We start from the raw sequence: 20618 nt of genomic DNA, 5'->3' as shown, positions 1-20618 counted from the left end.
ATTAATTTTAAAATTTATTAAATTAATTGAGATGAATATTCAGCGATACAAATACTTATATTAATAATAATAATAATAAAAAGACCACATTAAAAAGTTAGCAACGACTGGTCACATCCCTAGCTGGCATCGTGCTCACCTAACACTATTTTGTAAGCATTAGTAATAGGCAATTATTAATATAATTACTGGTTCTAGTCGATGAATCCCAATCTCCAAATATCTTGTTTTTGCTAAAAAATTAGGATGGTATCAATATAAAAAAAATAGTTTTTCAGCCACGACTGATTTGAATATCCTGCCATGTGGTTGTTGATACAAGGAAGTTAATGTTTGAAATTGCCATACAAGTAATTTTTTAAGTATTTTTTTATTTAAAAATATATTAAAGTAATTTTTTATTATATATATATATATTATGCACATAAAAATAATAAAAAAAAAAACTAAAAAAAATCAACTTAAAAATTATTTTTAAAATTTTTAAAAAAATACTGGACAAACTACACTCTCAAATCGTGCCAACGTCTCCTTGGAAAAGTTGTTTCGCAAATCTTGAGAATCTTCGGGGTTAGAATTTATTAATTTAAAACGTATGATACCTGAGGCTGTTGCCAAGAATTTTCAGTCATTGCCCGGTGAAAACATTTTTTTTTTTCAAAAAAATTATTTGTCAGAAGAAAAAAAAACAGGCATTAAATGACGAGATATTGTTTTTGGGTAATAAAAATTAATTTCACGGTTTTTGTACTTCCTTACTATTTTGGATTCAAAATAATTAAATAAAAAACTCTAGGATTCATTAGGATTTAGGCGTATATTAACTGTACCTGATAGTCAAGAAAATATGTATATATCATTGATTTTTCAAGCTCAAACTTTAAAATTAATATATAGCGAAGTTCATTAAATTATTTTGAAAAATCATGCGAGGTTATTCCTTGAAATCACATGAAAAAGAATATAATCGAGGATATTCCTTGTAGTTGAGAGAAAAATCAGAGAAATTTAGCAGTCATTCAAGCAAATTGATATTAGTACTATTCACTCAACAACCCAAAATGATACCATAACTAACGACATAACTAAATATGTGGTAGCCATGCAGCTCAAAGTCCAGATAATGGCATGGTCAAAATGCATATGAATTTCAGTTGATCAATGGGACTAATTTAATCCATTTTGTTAGGAAATTATTATATATATAAAAAAACAATAATAATACAATCAATCCACCGGTGGTCCTATAAGCCCTACCTCAAGGACGCATCTTTAAATAGACAGTCCTCCCATAATTAAACATACTCGAGCGAGCATCTTCTTTTCAAGCTACCCATTTTTCCCTGCCTCTGTCCGAGCAGAGCCTCGAGTCTCAGCTTATGGCTCAAACAACTCCAAACCACACGCAGACCGTTTCTGGCTGGGCAGCCCTCGACTCTTCTGGCAAAGTCGTCCCTTACACTTTTAAAAGAAGGTACGTAATTAGCAGTCAGTTCCATAGATTTTTTACAGTATACTTGCTCCTCGTAGGCTCATACTATGATCAAGAGTAAACAGTGGACTTGATTTGTGCAATGAACAGGGAGAATGGTGTCAACGATGTGACCATAGAGATTATGTATTGCGGAATATGTCATACTGATCTCCATTTTGCAAAGAACGATTGGGGCATTTCCATGTACCCAGTTGTCCCCGGGTAACAAGTCTTCAAAGTCTAATGCCTGTCGTGCAAATGACATATCAAGTCCTATGTATGTACTTGTGTTTTTCTCGAAAGTTTTAATGTTTTCGCTGTATGATAGGCATGAAATTACTGGGATAATCACGAAGGTGGGGAGCAACGTCAACAAGTTCAGGTTGGGAGACAGGGTTGGAGTGGGGTGCTTGGCAGCTTCATGTTTGGAGTGTGATTTCTGCAAGAGCTCCCATGAGAATTATTGTGACCAAATACAGTTGACTTACAATGGTATTTTCTGGGATGGTAGCATCACTTATGGTGGCTACTCTAAATTCCTGGTTGCAGATCACAGGTATTGAACAGTCTTAATCATTAATTAATAATCCACTTCAATGTCTTAAACCCCCCACCTAACATAAATTTGTCATCTTCTTCATGACTTTAGTGTGGAAAATAAAAGCGAAGTGGGAAAGTGATGAGCTGCAATATTAGTTGTTATTAACAGTCGTTTTCTTCTGCGTGAGACCACTTCATCACTGATTACCCTCTAACTATTGCTGAGATCTTAATTGTTTCCTTTAGATCGGAAAAGAAAACTTACTTGTTTGTGAGAATTTACTTTTTTATTTTTAAATCAATTACTTTAGTATTACTTTAATTACTAAAATTAAAGTGATATTTTATAGTACAAGTATTTTTATAAATTTTGTCAAGTTAATATAAAATGTTTAAAAAAAAATAAAAAAGAAAAGAAAAGAATGATTATTCAACAAAATAACAATTTTTTTTTTTAATCTTTTCATATGAGTTATGTGTCTTTATATATATGATTAGAGGAGACAATTACTTCTTTTAATAACTTTTTTACTAACTTGGACTAGATCTATTTATTATGAGCGAATTAAACCTAACCCAATAACCAATAAATTCTCAATTATTTTTTAAATAAAAAAAAGTACATTTTAGATAGAATTTGTTAAAAACATGAATGGAAGGATTCGATCAAGAATTTCTAACAACTTTAGAGACCCAAATGAAACAAGGATTTGTTTGCGGACTCAATCAAGAATTATTATAGATATTGGGAACTTATTCGACGTTCGTCCTTCATTTTTCAATACAAAAATTTATGAGAGAAGAGGGGGAATCTCTTCCATCCATGTGACCAAATTAAAATATATTTGATCTGAAGCAAGTAATTTTTATCTTATGATTGAAAATTGTTAAGAAAATACATATTCTCATTTTGCTAAATTTCTACACGAAGGTATGTGGTGCGGATACCAGAAAACCTGCCAATGGATGCAACAGCGCCCCTCCTCTGTGCAGGAATTACAGTGTTCAGCCCTTTCAAGGATAGCAACTTGGTCGACACACCAGGAAAAAGGGTAGGGGTGGTTGGTCTCGGAGGTCTAGGACATGTAGCCGTCAAGTTTGGCAAGGCGTTTGGTCACCATGTAACTGTGATCAGCACCTCTCCGTCTAAAGAAAAAGAGGCCAGAGAACGCTTGGGAGCTGATGATTTCATTGTCAGCACTAATGCCCAAGAACTTCAGGTATGTCACCCTCTACTTCCAGGTTCCCACTTCCCACCAACCAATTTATTGTCCCTATATAATTGCCTGTCCCCTTGTAGCTAGAATAGCTGTCGATTTGATTGGTCATTGGCCAACAAAAAGTCAGGTAGCTGGGATGGGCCCTTGGATCTCCATACTGTATGGACACAAATTGACCAGTAATCTAAACTCTTTTCCGAATTAATTTTTAAGTCCAGTATAATAACGATGTGCTTTCTTTGGTATTCATTGTCCGCCGAGTAATTATAATAAATTAGTTAATCATGTTTGATAATTGGTAGTTACAGAAATTATATTTTAACCTCTGTATTGTAGGATTTATTTACAATTTAGTCCTTTTATCAGTTTCATGTTATTTTTCATTAAGTTTTGTTTTGTAGAAAAAGTAAAAGAGATAAAAGAATAAATAAGGAAGAAGATGTATTTTTTGGATGGCAGGCAGCGAGAAGAACTCTAGATTTTATCGTGGATACTGTGTCAGCTAAGCATTCTCTGGGGCCAGTACTAGAATTACTCAAAGTAAACGGGACATTGGCAGTGGTATGCGCACCAGACCAGCCGATGGAACTGCCAGCTTTTCCTCTGATATTCGGTAAATTAACGTTTCGAAGCTTAGTCGATTCATATGTAATCGAATATGGAACAGTAAAACAAGTGTTCTTCTCTTTTGCTTTCTTGTTTGTGTACACAACGCAGGCAAGAGATCTGTAAGGGGCAGCATGACAGGATCAACGAGCGAGACACAAGAGATGCTGGATGTGTGTGGCAAGCACAACATAACTTGTGACATTGAGCTTGTGAAAACAGACAACATTAATGAGGCTTGGGACCGCCTTGCAAGAAACGATGTCAGATATCGTTTTGTCATTGACATTGCTGGAAAGTCTTCAAATCTTTAGAGATACAGAAGTGCTCCCTCACATAATAGTATTCCTTTTTCTTAATTTCGTGGGCATATTTCTTTTGTTTTCGTGTGTCGCCGGAAATAAACAATTACTGCAAATTTCGGTTGGATCATTGTGTGTCGCCGGAAATGAACAATTACTGCAAATTTCGGTTGGATCATTCTTCTTCTTTCACGAGAAATGGCAAATTGTCTTGAAATCCCAAGCTTATGGATCATAATTAAGTGACCAGACTTTCATTTTATGGCAATAGAACCTGATCACGGAGGATAGAATATGATAACTCAAGCCCATAATAGGTGTACACCCTCTGGGCTCAAACATGAAATCCTAAGCCCACCATCTGGGTCTAGATTAAATTGAGCAATTAGCTGATTTTTCCCTTCATTGCACGATACCCTTTTGATCCCTGCGCCCACCTCCGGCCGACTTGTAGACCTAAAATCATACACAATTTCTTCTCATTGATAGAAAATAGCAATCATATTATCTTTTACTTCTCTCAACTTTTCCCCATTTAATTTGCTTATGATTGCTGGGTATAGCTAGTTGATCTCAATCAATAGTTTGAATCTTCATACCACAGTTACAAACTCAACCAATTATAATTTATAGTTAAGGGGTACGCTCTATTCCTGAATTTTTGGGTTTCAAGTCTTAAGATCAACACCCAGTAAAATTTATTAAATTTCTTTTAATGTATAGGGCTGATGTGGGAATTCACTCTTAAAATCACGTAAAAAAATTTAGTCTCGAATGAACGCATAAAAATATCTCTTATCATAAGAAAAGGGTACAAAAAAATTATTTACCGACTTCTAATTCTCAATATCCCGACCCATAATAATTAGGGCATGAATAAATAATGGAAGGTTCCCGAACCCTAGAGAAATCCCAGTTCATAAACCGCCCTTGTTGAGAAGAAATTGCATAATCAGTTGGAAACAAACAAATATGTGGCCACCTTTTAATACCACATACTAAAGCCAGCTCAAATCTTAATTCTGTCCGGTTGCAAGATGCCCAGGAGTGGAAGCAAGAATGTCTCGAAGTTTCAAGACAAATGCCTGCTCCGAAAGCAATCATATCGCGTGCTCCTATAGTCGGTCTCGGTAGGTAGATTTAGGCTGGGCTTTATAAATTTTGAGGGGTTAAGATACAAGTTTGCGAACGTCTTTTTGCCCACTAAACGTGAATAACGGGGAGAGAACAATCAGCCGCAGACTTGTGCCCAGTTCAGCAGATGAGCATGCCGACGCCTCATCAAGCTTATCCTATCTCCCTTCTGTTCCCTACTTTTTTAACCCCGAATTGGTGGATTGAGCTTGAGTATGGTAAGTGAAGTCATTACCGAGAAAGCTTTTTTTTTTGCCCTTTTCTTTTATTACATGGAGGGATTAAATCCTATAAATCGAAGCTATTAAACACAATTTAGGAAAATTAGTCCCATGAATATCTCGAAGAATGACAGGAACAATTAGGGGATGACGAAGGCATAAATTTAATAGAGAAGGGGAATTTTTTTCCCAATAAAGTTCTAAGAAAAGGTCACGCCACTGGATGTAGTTTGCTTTTTGTTATCTTATGTGACATGATTCATAACAAACTACTGTGGACTAAATGGCATTTAAAAAGTGGAAATATCTGACGGGTTCCTTTGCATCTTGAATGATTTGACGGGGGAAAAAAGCAAGAGATTAGTTTATTTGCAAGTCTATTGTTATTACAATCAAAATAAAAAGTTATTAAATCCAATTTAATTTATGATTTTATCTAAAACTTGGATGATAAATTAAGTGGGTTTACTAGAATTAATCTAAAATGTTATAATTTTAAAATTTTTAAAAATAATTTTATTTTAAATTTTTATTAACTTTTAATTAATTTAATTTGAAATCTTACTTGAATTAGATTATACTTGGATTAGATTATAGATAAACAAATTATTATGTTAACCCATCAAATTACAACGTGTTTAATAAAATTGGTAGGAATAACTAGGAAACAAATATTATTACGCACCCATATAAATTTTTTTTAAAAGATTAATGATTTTACTTTTAAAAGAGGAGACCGAGTTCATGTCCTTGGCTGGAATGGTTCAACAACATGGAAAAACAAATAAAAGATCGGTGGCCATTACTTAAAGATACAGTGTAGAATAAATTAAGTACTACAAATTTAATCATCTTAGATCTTCGATGATATACTTATAGGATCGATATTAGCACGCACAATATCACAATATTTTTTGCTCATTTTTCAAATACTCTGGATGGCAGCTGGAAATTACGATTTTTAATTACCAAGCAATTAAGAAAAAGAAGGGAATTAAGTAAAAGAAAACTCTATATTTTCTAAAAGTATTTTTCCCTGAGGAGTTTCGAGACAAATACTTCAAGAAAAACAGCATGATCATCTCGTACAAAAAAAAAGGGAACTGATAACGAATTTAATCAACATGACCGAGTCATGTCAATCCTATCAACAACCTCTTCTCTTACTATCATCCTTGAAATTTAAAATCCTCTCGAACTGTAGAACGTCCATATTCAAAACAACGGATATTTTGAAAATTTGTACGCGGCAATCGAAATAGCACTGAAGCTTCCTGAAGAAAGCTTCTTCTTTATTTTTCTATAAATAAACGTTCTGGAGTTTATTGATAGAAATCCAATTATATTGAGATAATCCGCAGATGATCTATATTTTTTTTAAAAAAAATTAACAAAATAATAATTATAATAATTAATATTATTAAACTCAATCTAATCTAACGGGTTAATTTGATAACTTATCAATTGAAGACCTAACACAAACTAAGTTTTAAAATAAATCAAATGGGAGTTGATTTGGTTAGATTTAATGTTGACTTTATTAATATTTAATTTGATATTTTTAAAATAATATTATTTTAATTTTTTTTTAACTTGAAACTATATTATTTTGAAGTGGTTCATGTTAACCTTATTTAATTTGTGACTTAAGTGATTTAATAACATAGATAATTAAAAAACAATAAAGACTAGAGTAAGTCCAAATATGTTCCACGAAAAAAAGGAGAAGAAAATAATATTATACATAATTGATTTCAAGTTAATAACGTAGGAGAATTTGTATTTTTTTAAAATACCTAGCTATTATCGTCTCATCCCATCTTGTTCTTGCTACCACCAGTTTTGCTTGCAAAAGCTGTGTCTCAAGGCATTACACGTCAGGTAAACACAGCGTGTGAGGGATGTTATCGTGTGACAAAAGCTATTAAATAACGAAACGAGGCGGTCCTAATTACTTCCACCTGGACTTTCTTTATCCCTCATTTCTCATTTTTATTAAACCCAAATTCCTCCATATATATATATGAATGTTCCCCTTATAAATTCTTTAATCGAACTCTTAATCTACTTCAAGAAACCATAAAAAAGAAAAGGAAAGGATTTCATCAACATGACAAATCTTTTGTGGGCTAAGACAAGATCTATCTTTTCAAGGGCAGGTGTGTTTCAACATCACCATGTCTTTCTCAAGCTTATTTCCATCAAAATCCCCTGCATATTTTGGAAAAATCTTTATTCCATGTTTTAGTTTCTAGAAATTGTTGATTCAAGTTGCTTCATAAGTTTTCTAGCTTTGATCCTATTATTATTATTTTACAGTTTGATTCATGTTTGTTGCTTTCTGGTTTCAGGAAGATCTCCAAAGGAGCGTGGCAACAGCTTAAGCAACAAGCTGAACGTTAATGAAGAGTACAAGGAAGCTTTCAGGACGAAGTCTTATGTAGAAATGTGGAGCAAGGTTCAAGACCAGCTAAGAAAAACGAGCATTGATGGAGTTGACAAAGTCGCCTCACCGTCTAATCCATCTCTTCCTTTCTATCTTCACCTCTCTGACTACATATTTGAACCACAACAGCAAGAGACCCTCAGAGAGATGATGGGAAGCTTAAAGTTTCATCACCTTCTGGTTGATTACTTTGAAGCCAGCTCAAAAGCATGCCGTATTTGTGAGTTGCATCTCCAGTGCATCCAACAAACACGAGGTAATTATAAGAAAATTAGAAGGGTAATCAAGTTAAGCAAAAGGGTGTATGATTCTGCAGATTGTTCAGATAAGATTCGGGGCGCTATGTTTAGAGAGCTGGCTGCTTATGCATTGCTTGAAAATCCGTTATCGATGTTTTTTAGCACTGAAAAATTCCATGAATTTCATGACGACAACGTGGTGTTGCTCCATGGATTGACTTCAGAAAAGAAAAGGATTACGAGGAAAGCGAAGTTCAGAAGGATTTGTATAAGGGTTGGAGGAGGATGTCTTGTGATATCACATACTGCACTTCTAATTGCCTTGCTTGTAATTGCAATTCATAGCATGGCTGGCATTGTGGCTGCACCAGGACTAATGGGTTGCTCGTTGTATGCTTTCAGAAAGCAAATCAAGCTGGTTCATCGAGGGCTTGAGAAAAGCAGGTTAGAAAAAGGACTTGGCGCACAGCTAGATCTTGCTGCCAAAGGAATTTACATATTGATCAATGATTTCGATACCGTGAGCAGGCTGACGAGGAGCTTATTTGATGAGGTGGAACATCAGAAAGCTCTTGCTGATATGTGTGTTAGGAATAACAAACCTGAACTATTGAAGGAGGTCGTGAAAGAATTTCACATTCACTACTCAAGCTACCTGGAGCAGCTAGAAGAGCTTGAGCGACATATCTACTTGTGTTTTCATACCATAAATAGATCCAGAAGGCTTGTTATGGACGAGATAATGGTTGCATCCAACAACAGTAAAGCTGATGATCATCAGCGAAAATTCCCATGATAACGAGGACAATATTAGGATAGAGATAGTTGCAGCAGGCGATATTTGGTGTTACAAATACAATACAGGATCCACATAGAAATTGCTTCTCCCCTGGCTCGGTTCACCTGGACTTTTGTTTTCAAATAACGTCAAAACAAGGCACGTCCAATGCCAATTGTTAACCCTGTATTCATTAATACAATCTCTATGGATAACCCAACTTCCAGCATATTATGCTGACGCCCGATGAAATCTACGATTAATCTATATTCCCTGTTAACATGTTCAAGAATTCAATGTGTTTTTTATTTGTAAAATATATCAAAATTATTTAAAAAAAATTATTTTGAATACCAGCAATTCAAAACAAATCCTAAAACACAAAAAAAATAATTTAAAGCTACAAAACATCAAGAATTTTCAAAAACACGGTATAACCGCAAATTACTTGGAATATTTAGCATTGTCCGATTCTCGTCAGGTATGCCTGACGTGAAATTTTGATATAATAAATTAAGAGAAATCATCAATAAATGTAGAAACAGTTATCTAGCAACCAGACATGTTTTATTGCCAAAAAAAAGCTGTTTTCTTGGCATCCCAGGCATAACCCATCAGGTAGCGTAAGCTCAGTCACGCATCATTGTGCTACTTGTGTAAGCTGTACCTCAACGTCCAGTATGACGAGGCCGCTTCCTATCCGCGTATTAGCAAAAGAAGCACAATCCAATTTACTGTTCTGCTTTATTCCATTTGTGGAGGAATAAAATGGACTGATAATTTAACCAGATACAATATCGGGGGAGAAATAAAATTCGTCAAATTGGTTAGGAGGGTGTGGCCCATCAAAGGAACTGATGACCAGAGGAATTCCACATGAAGCTCGGCAATTCTTGTTTTTCTCCAAGGCCATAAAACTTACCTAAGCATCCCTGATAGCTCAGCTCCCTTCTCTCAGTTTCTTGTATTCTTCAAGGCCCAACAATGAAGCTTTGACCTTCAGCCAATCTGCTGGCTTTGGCATGATAATGGCAATGTACCCTTCCCTGTCTGCCTGCGATTTGGTCAGGAAAACATCTGATAAATTTAGAAGCTGATACGATTATGTCTAGCTAGGTATTTCCCTACATTTCGACACAAGTTATGTAAGACTACAATCAGCACCACACCATCATGTAGATTTCCAGTACATTTGCCTTATTTTGGCACAAGTTGCTATTAACTAAAAAAGGGCAAATCTTGTAAAGAGCACATGATAGTTTTCTCTGAAAAAAGTAAGAGGGAATATTAATTGATCACTAATTCAATAATGAGGTTCCTATCTGGAAAGACACTTGCATCTGAGATATGGTATGCATGGAAGAGTAAAACTTACTGAAGAGTTAAGCAATTCTGGCTGTTTGATTAGTCTGTCATTCACTTCCAACAGAGAGCCTTTAACACAACATCTGTCAAAAATCAACAACAAAATTCAACTCCAATATTAAAATGAAGTTAGGAGGGGGGAAAGGGAGTGTGGACCTGAGAAAAAAAAAGCTGTACCTGACAATATAGGAATCATTCTGGGTGCAAACTTTACACAGAGCAGTATTAGACTCAAAGTGCTGCGCATTCTGCAAAAGAAGATCTCTGTTGTTAGTAAAACTTTTCAAAACAAGTATATAAGAAGATGAATCAACTCCTGATCCTAACTGCATCGTTACAAAACAGAAATCCGACTGGTCTCCAGAAATCATTTCCCTCCAAAGCAGTCACATTACCTCTCAATGCAATCAGCTCAGATATCCAGTTCTGCTATGTAAAACTGGCCGATTGCACTTCCAATGATACGAAACCCATGAAACCAATGTGCACAAAATGAAACAATGCCGCTAAAAGAAGCGGAAACTAACTGATTTTTAGATTTGATCATCTTATTGTTTCAGTGAATGACTCTATAAATCCAACTTAGATGGTGGACTTCCATTATCACTAAGCATCCAAACATCTAGAAAACCTCAACAAAAAATAAAAATAAAAATCTTAATGCTTGCAACCATGTTAGAAATTTAAATTCCATTATCCCCATCAATTTAAAAGCCAGCAAGAGGCCCTTTTAAGAAACCAACCAGGCTCCTAGGAATGGGATTTTCAAAAGGTCTAGTTTTTACCAATTTCTTCATACAATTCGCCAAAATTCTTAGGAAAGTTGCTCAATTTTTATACAATAAAAGAGATACAGCCATAAAGAACGGACCTTCTTTCGCTTTCCGGTGACCTTAATGCCACTACGATCAGACTTGCCAACATTGAAATCAACAACCGTTATCCCTCCTTCATCCTTAAAAGCCACATGGGTCCGAGCCAAACCAATCACACACAACCTTTTTTCAATCCCAATAACAAAACACAATTAATTCAACAGTCAATCAAACCCTACAAATTTAAAACAAGAGTTAAAATACTACCCATTGGCATGCCTATAAACGTACTGGTCGTGTCCTGGCTTCACAAAATCTGATCCAAAATCCCACAAATCAAGCAAAGTATTAGCTTTCTTAAGCATCATAAATTAAACAAAAAACAAAAAAGATAGAAGTGTAGAGTTAATCAACCTGGAGCAAAATAGGAGACGAAGTTGGTCTGAACTGAAGAGGGAGGTGTGGTAGGAAGATCACGAATGTCAGGTAAAAGCAGCTTATGCAACTCTTCTTCTTCATCTTCTTCTTCTTCCTTTAGTTCTTGGTCTAGGTTTTGAGTGGGGTTGTTTCGTACTGATGATTTTTCAAGATCGTTTGCTTCATTATTCATTGGAATCTCTAGAGAGGGGAGACAAGAGAGTCGACTTTGGCAGCTCATAGGTTACAGTTTAACAGTCCTTGTCTGTCTCTGATACCTGTCACGGCTTTACAATATATCTTCTCGGCAATTTTTGGGGGAGGGCGTTTTGTTAAATTTTGATTTTTATAAAAATTATTATTTTTTATATTTTTTTAATAATAATATCAAAAACATTTTTTTAATAATAATATCAAAAACATTTTTTAAAAATAAAAAAAAATTATTTTAATATATTTTAAGATGTTAAGATGTTTTTTAAAAAATAATCATTAATATACTTTTAAATATTTTTAAAAAAAATTAATTAATTTGATCTTAGTAATAATTCCAACTTTTTAGATCTGCAAGTATTTAAATTTTTTTAAAAAATTAATTAATTTAATTTTAGTAATAATTCCAGCCTTTTAGGTCTGCAAGTATTTAAAAATCTTTAATTTTAAATTTATGTTGATTTAATTCTAAAATAAAAGGCACCTCATAAATGGTCTCTTATTATTTTGAGATTAACTTTAAAGTTTAGATTAAAAAAATCTAATTATATTAATTTTTTTCATAATTTTAAACTAAAATTAATTGTATATCCGAACCAAATTGATAAATTTAATTTAATTTTATATTTTAAAAAATTAAATAAAACCAATTTAATTCATATATTTTTTAATGAAACTATACTGAATATTGAATTTACAATAGTTTTCTTGAAATGGTCTGATAATCTCAATAACTATCCAAGATAGTGCTACGAAATTCAATTATCATTTTTTTTATATAATAATTGTTATTTGGTTTGTGACCATTTTAATATTATTCTATTAGTGAAGTGATGGACATGAAGAATTTGAAAAATCTTTGTCGGACGCAAGGATAGAGAAAAGGAAAAACACAGAAAAAAGGAATTCCCTTCACTAAAATATCGATCGAACAGAGGCAAGCTCGCAAACAATAGCTTCAGATTAACTTGATCCCTTGAAAAGAATGAAATCACGCACAAAATGGAATAAAAATTACAAAACAATATTTTGATGGATAGTAGTCTCACTCACGCTCCCATGAATCCACATCATCTGACCACTTTACAGTCTAGCCTGATCTCTTGTCCGCCACTGATGCTACTCATCTTGATCATGGACTTAACAAAAGCTTTTTCAAACATCTCTTGGGAGCTAGCGAATTTAGAAACCAGTGCCTTGGTTTCTCTTGTTGAGAGTAGAGCTTGATCTGAAGAGAAAAGACTATTTCCCTGGAGTAGCAACTTGTAGTAAACATTGTCGAATGTGGTTGTTGAAGAGTCCATTGTAGCGCCTGCATTTCTTACCTTATTGTGTGCAGGACAGACACTCCTTAGACTGCTTCCAAAAGATGGGTTCAAAGCTGGATCGACGTCGAGAGTCGCATTGAAGCTGTGGATTCTGTTCTGGAACGATGAACAATGAGCGAACCCAAGAGTGTGACCTCCTACACGCACACATGCTTTTGATCAGCTGTACGATGTTGTAATGGATCGATGTTTTCATGATGGACCATTGAATGTATGTTACCTGAGAGAGCTACTAGATCCTTCAAAGAAAGACCTCTTTGGGAGAAGCTTTGCTGTAACTGGGAGATGTTAAAGGTGGGAGCTGGTAATTGCCTGGTTTCGCTTGCCTTCGAAATTCTCCCGTCTTTTCTTCCTTTTGGCACATCCCAAGTGGGACCTCCAGACTAAGACATACACACATCAGATATCAATAATCTAAGCCAACGTTGAAGGTTATAAGTTAATAGACAGTTGCAATAGCACAGCTGCCATTATCGTCACTGTTACTAAGTTTTTGTATTGTTGGAGGGACTAATTACCAAAGCTACTGCATCTCTCGCGGCAAGAGCCAAAATGTCAGCACAAGAAACCACGCCAGGGCACAAAGCTTCCACCGCCTTCTTTGCATTATCAATAACATAAAATGCATGCAATGAGATGTTAGGAGGCCCATCTTTCTCCGCTTTGTTCTTACCCTTGGATGCCAAGAGTACAGAAGCATCGCAACCCTTCAAAATGCAACCAAAAGGAAATTAAGTAAGCTACCATTAATTTTTAAACTGATGTATGTAACTGTAAACAATGCCAGTAATTACTCTAATAAAGCAATCATGAAAATGCATCCGAAGTAGTGCAGCAGGAACTGTTTTGTCATTCATCATCGCCTTCTTGACAGCATTAGTAACAGCAGACTCAAGCTTAGGGCAGGTCTGTTCATAGTAGTTTGAGCTCAGGGCACTGACAGAGGAGGACATTTGGAAAATGACCAGAAGAGCAAATACAAGACCAAACGCCGCCGCCATTGTTTCAAAAACTTTGAATCGAACTCCTTATTCTTGATCCTCTGTTATCTATGGAACTCAACTGAAAGAGATGGGTATTTATAGCAGAGACTTGAGAGACAAGACTTGAATCAGGGTTGTTAGTGAGGGATATGGTTGTTAGCAAATTTGGTGATCAAGAACCTTATTAGTGGAGTAGTGTTGAAGCATGCACCAAAAAAACACAACCCTTGTCACATTTTTGTTGTTTCTTTCTTTCTTTTAAAAAGAAAGTTGACGCTACACTGGAGGCTTGCCTCTTGACTTCCGTTTTAAGATTATTGGACAGCATTTCAAGCCATGTTACATTTGATCATCAATCAATGATATTCTTTTTGTTGAAGTAGTGTTGAAGCATCCTTAATTATGACAAAACAACCCATTTCTCGAGCCTTAATCAGCTAGCTTGAGCTTATTACTCTTAACTTGTGGCTAAAATTCATAGTTTTTACATATTAAAGAGACGAAGATTGTGGAAACAGAGAGGACGTATTCCTCTTATACCCTTTTGTTTTAAAACAATAAAAATTCATTTTAAAATTATTTTAGAGATAACTTATTTTGTATATCCATATCTCCTAAACCAAATACTTTTTATCTTTTCATGCAAACTAAATTTACTAGTTCTGTTTAATGAAAATTGAGAGTGGCCTCATACTGGACGAACAGTTGAAACCAGGGGAGGATGTAGGTGGCGGCCCATTACCTGCTGACAACTTTCTTCAAGCAAGATTATAAAAACGTGAAGTGCGATTACTGGAGTAGAAGAAACTAACCCCACAAGAGCTTTAAAAGAATATGTTCGGTGGATGAGGTTGAACAAACAAAGGCATTATTGCATAATTTAAGCTTAGTCAAGCTTTTCCAGCTTTTCATGGGGTATCTATGTATTTATTCTATGGGTCTGAATCAACAACCTGATAAACTTCCAGATTATATTTTCGAATTTCATTAACGACCTTGGAAGTTGAAATCATCAATAGGTTCAATCACTTTCAGATTGTACTGCAGGAGACGCTAGTTAGCTGGAGGAATTTCAAAATTAAACCTTGTAAATAGGTTTTGAATTATTTTTTTCCTATTTTAGTGTACTGTGATGTCTTTAAACCATAATTACAAAATCTGGATTGATCTCAAACTAAGTCAATCTAGATTTAAACCAGTTTAAAATAAAAATAATAATAATAAAAAAAAAACCTTGTCAGTCTAGTAAAAATCTTGACTTGTTGATCCAATCAAGTCAGCTTGATTATCATCAGTAATGAAAACAGAAAAAGCCCTGCAAGAAAATTGTTTTTTCAACCTTTCCCTTAATAATATTTATATATAGTTTTAATCCAAATAAAAAATCTTAATCCTTTTAATTTTATTTTCTAGCTTCGTTCTTATTAACATAAAACCTGATTCTTAATTCATCAACTTTTTTTTTTAATTAAAATAATGTTATTAATATTATTTTAATTATTATTTTTTAAATTCAAGAATCAACTTATAGGTCAGGTTTTATCTCAAATAAATCTGGATCAGGTTTTATAACTATATTTCAATATAAAATTAATGGAGTTGTTATATATTCCAACATGGTAAGGACGAATAAGATAGTATCTTCAATATTTGAAGGGATTCATTAATAGTACAATATGCATGAGTTAGTGTCCGTCAGTTCAGCCAAGTACTATTATGTCGAGTGTCTTGATCCTTTGATAGAGTGGAATATAACTTTTAGTCCTTGTTATTTACAGGAAAAAAAACACTAATTATTTAGTTTTTATAGTGCAAAAGTTGATTTAATTGACCATGTTTAGATTAGTAATTTTTTCTTCAAAAATGATCTTATTTCTTAATCAAAATTTACCATTCTTCTATTTCGTTTCTTCCATTCTTTTTTTAAAAAAATTATTGAAATATTAAAAACATGAAATTAAAGAAAAGAATTATTATAAAGGAATTTTAAAATATAAGGATTAAATGATGTAGTTTTTTAACTCACAATAACAAATTAACTAGTTTCATTAAACAGATTGGGAGATAACATGGAGAAACTCAAGTGAGATCCAATATAGTTAACTCAAATGATTTTTTTAATTTTTATTTAAAATATTTTAGTGTTTTTTTTAACTCTTTTTTTTGGTTGAAATGAAATTATTTTATTTAAAAATAAAAAACTCAAAACAACATTATTTTATAATCATTCTAATTTAAACCATTAACTTCGAGATTAACATAATTAACTAATGACCGGGACCTTGAACTGGTTAATAAAGTGGGGATATAAAATGGAAAGGCTTTGGGCCAAGGTTGACTTCTAGCCTCGAAGCTTGTGATAAGTTACCTGGAGTAAGTGATTTATTTTTAAATCTTAGATCGGGCTCATTTTTAAAAAGAAATCATATTATTACAGGCTGGAAAAGAAAAAAATTGCGCATGGTTAAGCGGAGGTTTGCCGTCGCGTTAGCGGCTGAGGACCGTAGAGGGGGGGCTCAAAGACCCGATAAGAACTAGGAATCAGTTGGGCCTCCAAACACTTTGCAGTCCACCAGCTATATTGTAACTTGTGGCCTGCCTATGACCCCGTGTTTATCAAGATCCAAGTTTTTGCGTTAGTCCCCAAACTATAACTATTTTCTCAACAGATCCCCAACCTAGATTATTTGTTTACCAATTGGGTCACCGATGTATGCAGGAACTCTCCATTCTATCCTTCCACTAACAAATATTCCCAGCATTATCTATAGATTGGGGACCCAATTGAGAAGAAGTTGTTGGTCGGGGACTAATCTGAGGCTACCTTTTCTATATTTTCACAAATGATATGGTGTTGATTTTGTTGGCAAACACTGAAATACAAGGATGAGAAATATAACCTCGAACATATCCTGTGCCTTCTGGTTCGTGAAACATTCCTGCAATGCGTTTCCATGTCGAGCAAAAGCGAAAAACAGTCATCAAATCTATTGGTGGATCGATTCTTCTATCTCATAGAATCATGTTACAAGCATATGAATTGGAAAAAGAAAAGGAGAAATCTTTTATTTTACAAGCTTAAGATAACCCAGATAAAGATATTATTTATATGATTAAGCTGCAAATTGATTGCGCTTCTTATTAAGCCGCAACTATATATATACTACTCTGCAAATCCCTGATCTCCAAATGTTCCGTGTCGAGCTTAGTTTGCTTCCTTGGATCCGAAAGCAAAACAGCTCAGGAGCAGCTAGCCTTGAGTTCATGGGATCACCTGATCCTCACCCTCCCTCTCCAAAGCACAATCCAGAGCCAGAACAGTACTGTCCCGGCCACCATCAAGAAAAAGAAAAACTTGTGGCGGGCTGCTCTAGTAAAATTATAAGCACGCCTCAGCCAATTTAGAGGCTGAATTCTAAAGCTGCTGGTGATTAATTTAGAACTGTACTGAGCTTTGGAAAGTCTGGCCAAACCCCCAGTTTGCTGGAACAATGTCTGTAAAGAATCGAGTCTGTCCATCAGTAGTTGTGACCTTAAAGGACAAGGATTGGCCATTGAGATAAGCATTAGATTGCCAATTGGCCCCCCAGTTTCTTGACATTGCCAGCCAGCCTGTGTTTGAGCCTTTCATGGACACAGATTGAATGGATCCAGCTCCAGCTACATTGGTAATCAAGACGAGCTCAAAGTAGTTTCTTCCATTAATAGTGAATCTGACTCCACCATGCTTCTTGCAAGGAACCCTGCAGCATTAAACCCCACAGAATATTTGATTATATATATAAAAAAAAAAAAAAATTGAAAAAAGAAAGTATAGCCAATGAATCTGATTAGTACTATACATACTTTTGGAACAAAACAGGCACGATCCCTCCCCTGTAAATACCAATCTTTTCCCAAGCAGGCTGGGCCATATCGAAATGCTGGAGGGGAGGGTTGCACCAGCCTCCATTGTTGTTTGGAAGAGCAAAATTCGGGGGGCAGAAATTTGTTGCAGTAATAGTCACAGACCTCCCTTTAATACACCATCTGGAATCCGTTTGAAAATCACACATAATTCTGTAGCATTCTCCACATGAAGCTCCATCATTGAATAAAGCAGTGCTTAAAGCAGCAGTCCTAGTCCCATAACCAGTAGAATACAAGTTTCCATATCCACAAGCCCCTCCTGCAGAAGTGAAATGTTATTAGCTGTTGTGAACCCGAAAAACCATGAAAACAAGAAAAGATGTACGAAGTGTTGTTACATTACATACCCATAGTTCCTGAGGCATCACCACCTCCATAAAATGTAGCATGACCTTTCATCCATCCTGATGGGGCAAGTGCATCAACATTGATAGCAAAATAGTTGCAGAATTGCAGCCAGATTGCAAATGCAAGAAGCAGTTTTCCCATTTCTTGAAAAGATAAATACTGCAGAAACAACGATAAGAGAATGGAGGGTGAGGATTGCTGATAGCTAGTGTATTTACATTTGCAAAGACAAGAACCGCCTCTATAAATAAGGTAACAGATGAGGCAGACTTCCTTGACGCAACATCACATGTGACCTCTGATAAACTTGTAACACTTGTTACGCTTGAATTATCTCTGAAAGAATGCAGAATTCTGAACCTCATTCAATTATTCCCACGTTCTCATACTCTCTTATTGCATGTCCACATGCACTCACCCAACAGAGAAGCCGTGAAAAAATCAAAATCCACAGGACAAATTGCTTCTTTTAATTGTTAAGTTGGTGGTATTTGACAGCATATATTTTTTTTTTTCGTAGATCATATCATATTGTCTCACATGGCAATGCCTTGACCCATATGATGCAATGATATTAATCATGTCTCATGAGCACATGACTCGCATTTTTTATTTTTATTTTGACAGTGGACGGTGATGTGTTGGTATATCTTTCTCCTGTTTAGATCTGTTTATACAAGGTTTAGGCTCAAGCAAATCATCATGATTTTTACTGTTAATTAAATTTATCAAAATTAAAGCACCCAACTCCATGTAGGGAGGGATTAGTACTGATCATGCTAATATTTCAATCGGCTAATTGTATTTTTTACTTTAAAAAAAATTCAGTTTTTTTTAACAAGACATATAAAATTAATTTATTGTATTTTCAGAACAAATATATTTTAAAAAAAACATATAAAAACGAAATCAGTTGCTAATTGAATAGTGCTAATCTTATTGGAAATTCTTCTCGGAATATCTTACAAAAAAAATAAAAATTGAACCATTGAATTCATGGGATTTAATAGCAGAATCCACTAATTAAATATATGAATATTTTCACTAAATGATTTTGGAAAAAAATTCAATAAAATTTATTAGCACCGCTGTATACCCCCCCTGGTTCCATCTGCCATTTCACTGAACTAGGCCCCGTGTGATGATTGTACGGTCAAAGCAAAACCATGATTGAATTTGACTGTTTTATCGGCAATGAGTAGGTAATTGTGGGAATGGGATTAAGAAAAAGTAAAACAATTGGGATTCGGGAATCGTACAAGTAGGAACTACATGAAGTTGAATCAATCAACAAGCACATTTCCATGTAGTTTATTTAATATGTAATAAAAGTTCAAAAACAGAACATGGACTCGTGAGTACATTAGGAGTTTCCTTGTTTTGTGGCAAAAATGATTGGAATCATATGGTCCACATGAGATTAGCTGATCGGACGGGAGAGATTCCTGTTTTTCGATTAAAATATATATATATATATATATATATATATATATATATATATATATATATATATATTGATTTGCGAGTATATTTCTATGGAGTGTGGTTAGATAGATTAGAATTGGGGATCTCTCGTTATTCGTTGTGTCCCTGGCCCCTTAATCTCTTGATATGATGAAACACCTGGAAACAAAGACATGACCGAAGTACCTTGGTCTTCCTGGACTTCTGTACCATGCTCGGTTCTTTAATGTGGAGTCATATGACACGTCAGGCCTAGTTATAGAGACCAGATTAGGAGCTTGTAGGCTGTAGCTCGATTTGTATCCATATCACTTTCTCTTGAAGAGGTTTCGGGTTTGACCCTCTCTCTTGTAGCGTAAATGTCTCGAGTCTCCTTCGATATATCAGCCACCCATTTGCATGATAAATCTTAGCTTTAATTGCTCCATGAGGGATTGGACATAAGAAATGATGTCATCGAGTCTCCTTCGACTTCGTGTCATCAGGACTGGACTGCGCAACGTCAGCCTTGTATTTCCCCTGCTAAACTTAGGCACAGAACAGTTCAAACACAAACAGATTACTTTTTCTCAACAAGCGATCCATAAGAAATGATCAGAAGCAAATTCCATACCTGCTGACTTAGCGTGATAGAATTTTTGGTGCCTTTGACCTCAATTTCTCTGCCTGATCATATAGGTTGTAATGCAGGTAAGTACAAAGCAACAGATTGAGAAGTGTTTCCTGCATCATTGTCATTGTATCGCATATGAACTCTTGAATTCCAAACAGAAGCAAAATTCAGAAAATCTTGAATTAAAGTTTCTTCTGTCAGAT

At 34.8% G+C, this 20618-nt stretch overlaps 5 protein-coding genes across 5 annotated transcripts; 2 read left to right on the top strand and 3 right to left on the bottom strand.

Annotated features, from left to right (window-relative positions):
* Positions 1–1287: 1287 nt before the first annotated feature.
* Positions 1288–4320, top strand: LOC118052663 (probable cinnamyl alcohol dehydrogenase 6). Its single transcript, XM_035063668.2, has 6 exons — positions 1288–1474; positions 1583–1696; positions 1803–2030; positions 2946–3234; positions 3694–3847; positions 3952–4320. The coding sequence occupies exons 1-6, from the start codon at positions 1380–1382 to the stop codon at positions 4152–4154; spliced, it is 1083 nt and encodes a 360-aa protein (XP_034919559.1). The 5' UTR covers positions 1288–1379; the 3' UTR covers positions 4155–4320.
* A 3179-nt stretch (positions 4321–7499) lies between these two features.
* On the top strand, positions 7500–9180 carry LOC118052662 (UPF0496 protein At1g20180). Its single transcript, XM_035063667.2, has 2 exons — positions 7500–7656; positions 7849–9180. Exons 1-2 carry the CDS (start codon positions 7608–7610, stop codon positions 8976–8978), a joined length of 1179 nt encoding a protein of 392 aa, XP_034919558.1. The 5' UTR covers positions 7500–7607; the 3' UTR covers positions 8979–9180.
* Positions 9181–9377: 197 nt separating this feature from the next.
* Positions 9378–11849, bottom strand: LOC118052661 (uncharacterized). Its single transcript, XM_035063666.2, has 6 exons — positions 11555–11849; positions 11408–11456; positions 11197–11323; positions 10503–10573; positions 10336–10408; positions 9378–10014 (listed from the first exon to the last, which is right to left on the bottom strand). The coding sequence occupies exons 1-6, from the start codon at positions 11796–11798 to the stop codon at positions 9901–9903; spliced, it is 678 nt and encodes a 225-aa protein (XP_034919557.1). The 5' UTR covers positions 11799–11849; the 3' UTR covers positions 9378–9900.
* An 861-nt stretch (positions 11850–12710) lies between these two features.
* Positions 12711–14161, bottom strand: LOC118052660 (peroxidase 64). Its single transcript, XM_035063665.2, has 4 exons — positions 13893–14161; positions 13617–13805; positions 13319–13481; positions 12711–13235 (listed from the first exon to the last, which is right to left on the bottom strand). The coding sequence occupies exons 1-4, from the start codon at positions 14097–14099 to the stop codon at positions 12841–12843; spliced, it is 954 nt and encodes a 317-aa protein (XP_034919556.1). The 5' UTR covers positions 14100–14161; the 3' UTR covers positions 12711–12840.
* A 2859-nt stretch (positions 14162–17020) lies between these two features.
* On the bottom strand, positions 17021–18563 carry LOC118052659 (expansin-A11). Its single transcript, XM_035063664.2, has 3 exons — positions 18338–18563; positions 17928–18249; positions 17021–17824 (listed from the first exon to the last, which is right to left on the bottom strand). The coding sequence occupies exons 1-3, from the start codon at positions 18477–18479 to the stop codon at positions 17518–17520; spliced, it is 771 nt and encodes a 256-aa protein (XP_034919555.1). The 5' UTR covers positions 18480–18563; the 3' UTR covers positions 17021–17517.
* Between the last annotated feature and the right edge of the window lie 2055 nt (positions 18564–20618).

Source organism: Populus alba, chromosome 2, assembly GCF_005239225.2.
Source record: "Populus alba chromosome 2, ASM523922v2, whole genome shotgun sequence".
Taxonomy (NCBI): Eukaryota; Viridiplantae; Streptophyta; class Magnoliopsida; order Malpighiales; family Salicaceae; genus Populus; species Populus alba.
Note: the sequence above shows the minus strand (reverse complement) of the source record. Positions and strands in the feature narration are given on the sequence as shown.